Source organism: Austrofundulus limnaeus, unplaced genomic scaffold (assembly GCF_001266775.1).
Source record: "Austrofundulus limnaeus strain Quisiro unplaced genomic scaffold, Austrofundulus_limnaeus-1.0 Scaffold70, whole genome shotgun sequence".
Taxonomy (NCBI): Eukaryota; Metazoa; Chordata; class Actinopteri; order Cyprinodontiformes; family Rivulidae; genus Austrofundulus; species Austrofundulus limnaeus.
This window is the reverse complement of record NW_013952472.1, coordinates 1,954,156-1,956,317: the sequence shown is the minus strand read 5'-3', so window position 1 is coordinate 1,956,317 and position 2,162 is coordinate 1,954,156. Positions and strand designations below refer to the sequence as shown.

The following is a 2,162-nucleotide window of genomic DNA, read 5'->3' as shown; positions in this document are numbered from 1 at the left end:
CATTAGCACCTCTAGTAATATATTTACTGAGAAAAATGGTGACGTGTTCAATACTTATTTTACCCGCTGTATGTAACATGCTGAGATCTGGAGTGTCTGTATCAACAGATTATAATCTGTGCCCTGAGGGCAAATTACCAACCTGTKGGAGGCAGAATTCAGGTTCAATTCAAAAATACTTTATTGACCCCAGAGGGAAATTAKGTAAGGTTAGGTTCAGTAGTCAGGGATCAAATTATTTCACTCACTTTCTAACTATAAAACTTATTTTAATTTTTTTTTAATTTCACATTTTCAGTTGCTACTCCATCTCTGTTCAAATTATATTACCACAAAAACTGAGTATTTATTTCTTTTGTGGGTAAATTTACCAAATCAGCTGATAAAAGAAACCCCCACGTTTTCTTTAGGAAAAGACTAAATGTAATGCAGATATGTAGAAATTATTTGGAGTCAGACATTTTTGCTCTGACTGYGGTGAAGAGATTATTGGACTTTAAGTTGTTCAGGAGAGATATTCAGAAGAATAAAACAAAGTCATCACTTGACTTTTGCACTCAACTATTAAACTAAAAGTTGTGGAGTTTAGACAACCATGAAACATTCATATGCAAAAGAAATCATGTTTAATTCAAATAAAATCATGCAACAGGTTACCATCACCCSGATTCAACTCTACCCCTTTAGAAAATAAACATCCAAAGTCGTACATGAAGTTCAGTGAGATTCACTGAATGACAGAAGATACGCCATAAAACACACAGGTCAGCCCAGTGACTAAAGGAAAATAATGAAAATCACAGCTCCTCCTGCTCCACACAGACCACAWTCCTGAAAAAGGTGCTGAACACAAAAATAATGTTCTTAGCAAAACAAAAAGTGTCAGTGAGCCCCAACCCCACCCCCTCGTCTGCACACAAATAATCATCACACAGCACTAAGAACCATATGGCACACAAGTCTGAGAAAAAAAACGAGGCAACAGCGTCCTGCTCAGAAATACAAGTTTCTTTCTTCTGATTGGACATGCATTAGCTTAAAGAAGGTCCCCTCAAGTATACGTCAGCAGGAAATGTGGAAGCTTTGGAAATTTCAACTAATGCAGTCTCAAAGACCAAGGGAAACAGTTTTTGTTAGCGTACTGGAATATGTTGAAGGTTGTCATGTGCAGAATGTCCTAAACATTAAAAAGCCTTGGAGGATCCCCAAAACAACTTGTACATTCCACCAGGTTATTTATTTTGTTTAACAATCTGGAGAAAACAAAAGCATGAATAGGTTTTGTTGTTTTGTAAGAGCTGGTCTGCAGCGTGAACTCAGATGGAGGTCTGGGTCAGGAAGTTGGCTTCTCCTGCAGATCTCTGTCGTTTAAAGGAAGGCTCCCGAAGGAAGAAATGGGTGTTAACAATCTCTGATAAAATGATGGATAAGTATGAGCGTTTAGGGTGTGTGTGTGTGTGTGTGTGTGCGTGCGTGTGTGTGTGTGTGTGAGGGAGACGGGGTTGACAGCAGCACCAGCAGCCTCAGTTGCTGTACACCTGGCCTTCAGGCGGCTGGGAGAGCCTGCTGTTCTCCTTCATCATCATGTGCTGTCTGAGCTCCTGCAACACCATCTTGATGTTGTAGGAGTTCTTCCACCGGGACACTGATGACACAGACTTTAGGTCCACCTGAGAGGAGGAGGAGGAGGAGGTCATAACTACTTTCCTTACAAAGCAGAGTTCAAACAGCAACAAACAAAAGCTTTACAGGTTGCTTCTCCATTTCATTTAATAGCAAACACTGCCTTTCACTGGCCACCCTTTCAAAGGACAATAAAACAGAGGAAAACCTGAAAGGAGATACTAACTCRTGTCATTTTCCACGCAAAACTCCRGATGTATCAAAACTSAAMTGAACGTGGAAATGTGYGCAGCCCCACRCCAACTCCAGGGCTGGTGTACGCACGTTTCTGTGGTTCTGGTTCCATTGGAGACACTTAGAGGTGATTCTGAGAAACTGTTCATGATGTGAAAATGATTATTGTTCACACCAGACACACATGATTAACAATTATTACATCCTCATGGACGCAGTTAGATATAGGATGTGCAAAGTTGTACCAAAAATACCTTTACCAGGAACGGATTCAGCCTTACTGGAGGATATAATAAATAGTGTAA

The 2,162-nt window shown here is 40.2% G+C and overlaps 1 protein-coding gene across 1 annotated transcript in view; it reads right to left on the bottom strand.

Annotated features, from left to right (window-relative positions):
- Positions 1-607: 607 nt before the first annotated feature.
- LOC106519068 (ubiquitin-conjugating enzyme E2 variant 1) overlaps positions 608-2,162 on the bottom strand; it is a gene marked incomplete at its 5' end in the record, with an annotated part of 7,441 nt that continues 5,886 nt past the window's right edge. Inside the window, 1 exon segment of the mRNA XM_014010587.1 lies at positions 608-1,670. Coding sequence (XP_013866041.1) covers positions 1,524-1,670 — 147 coding nt within the window.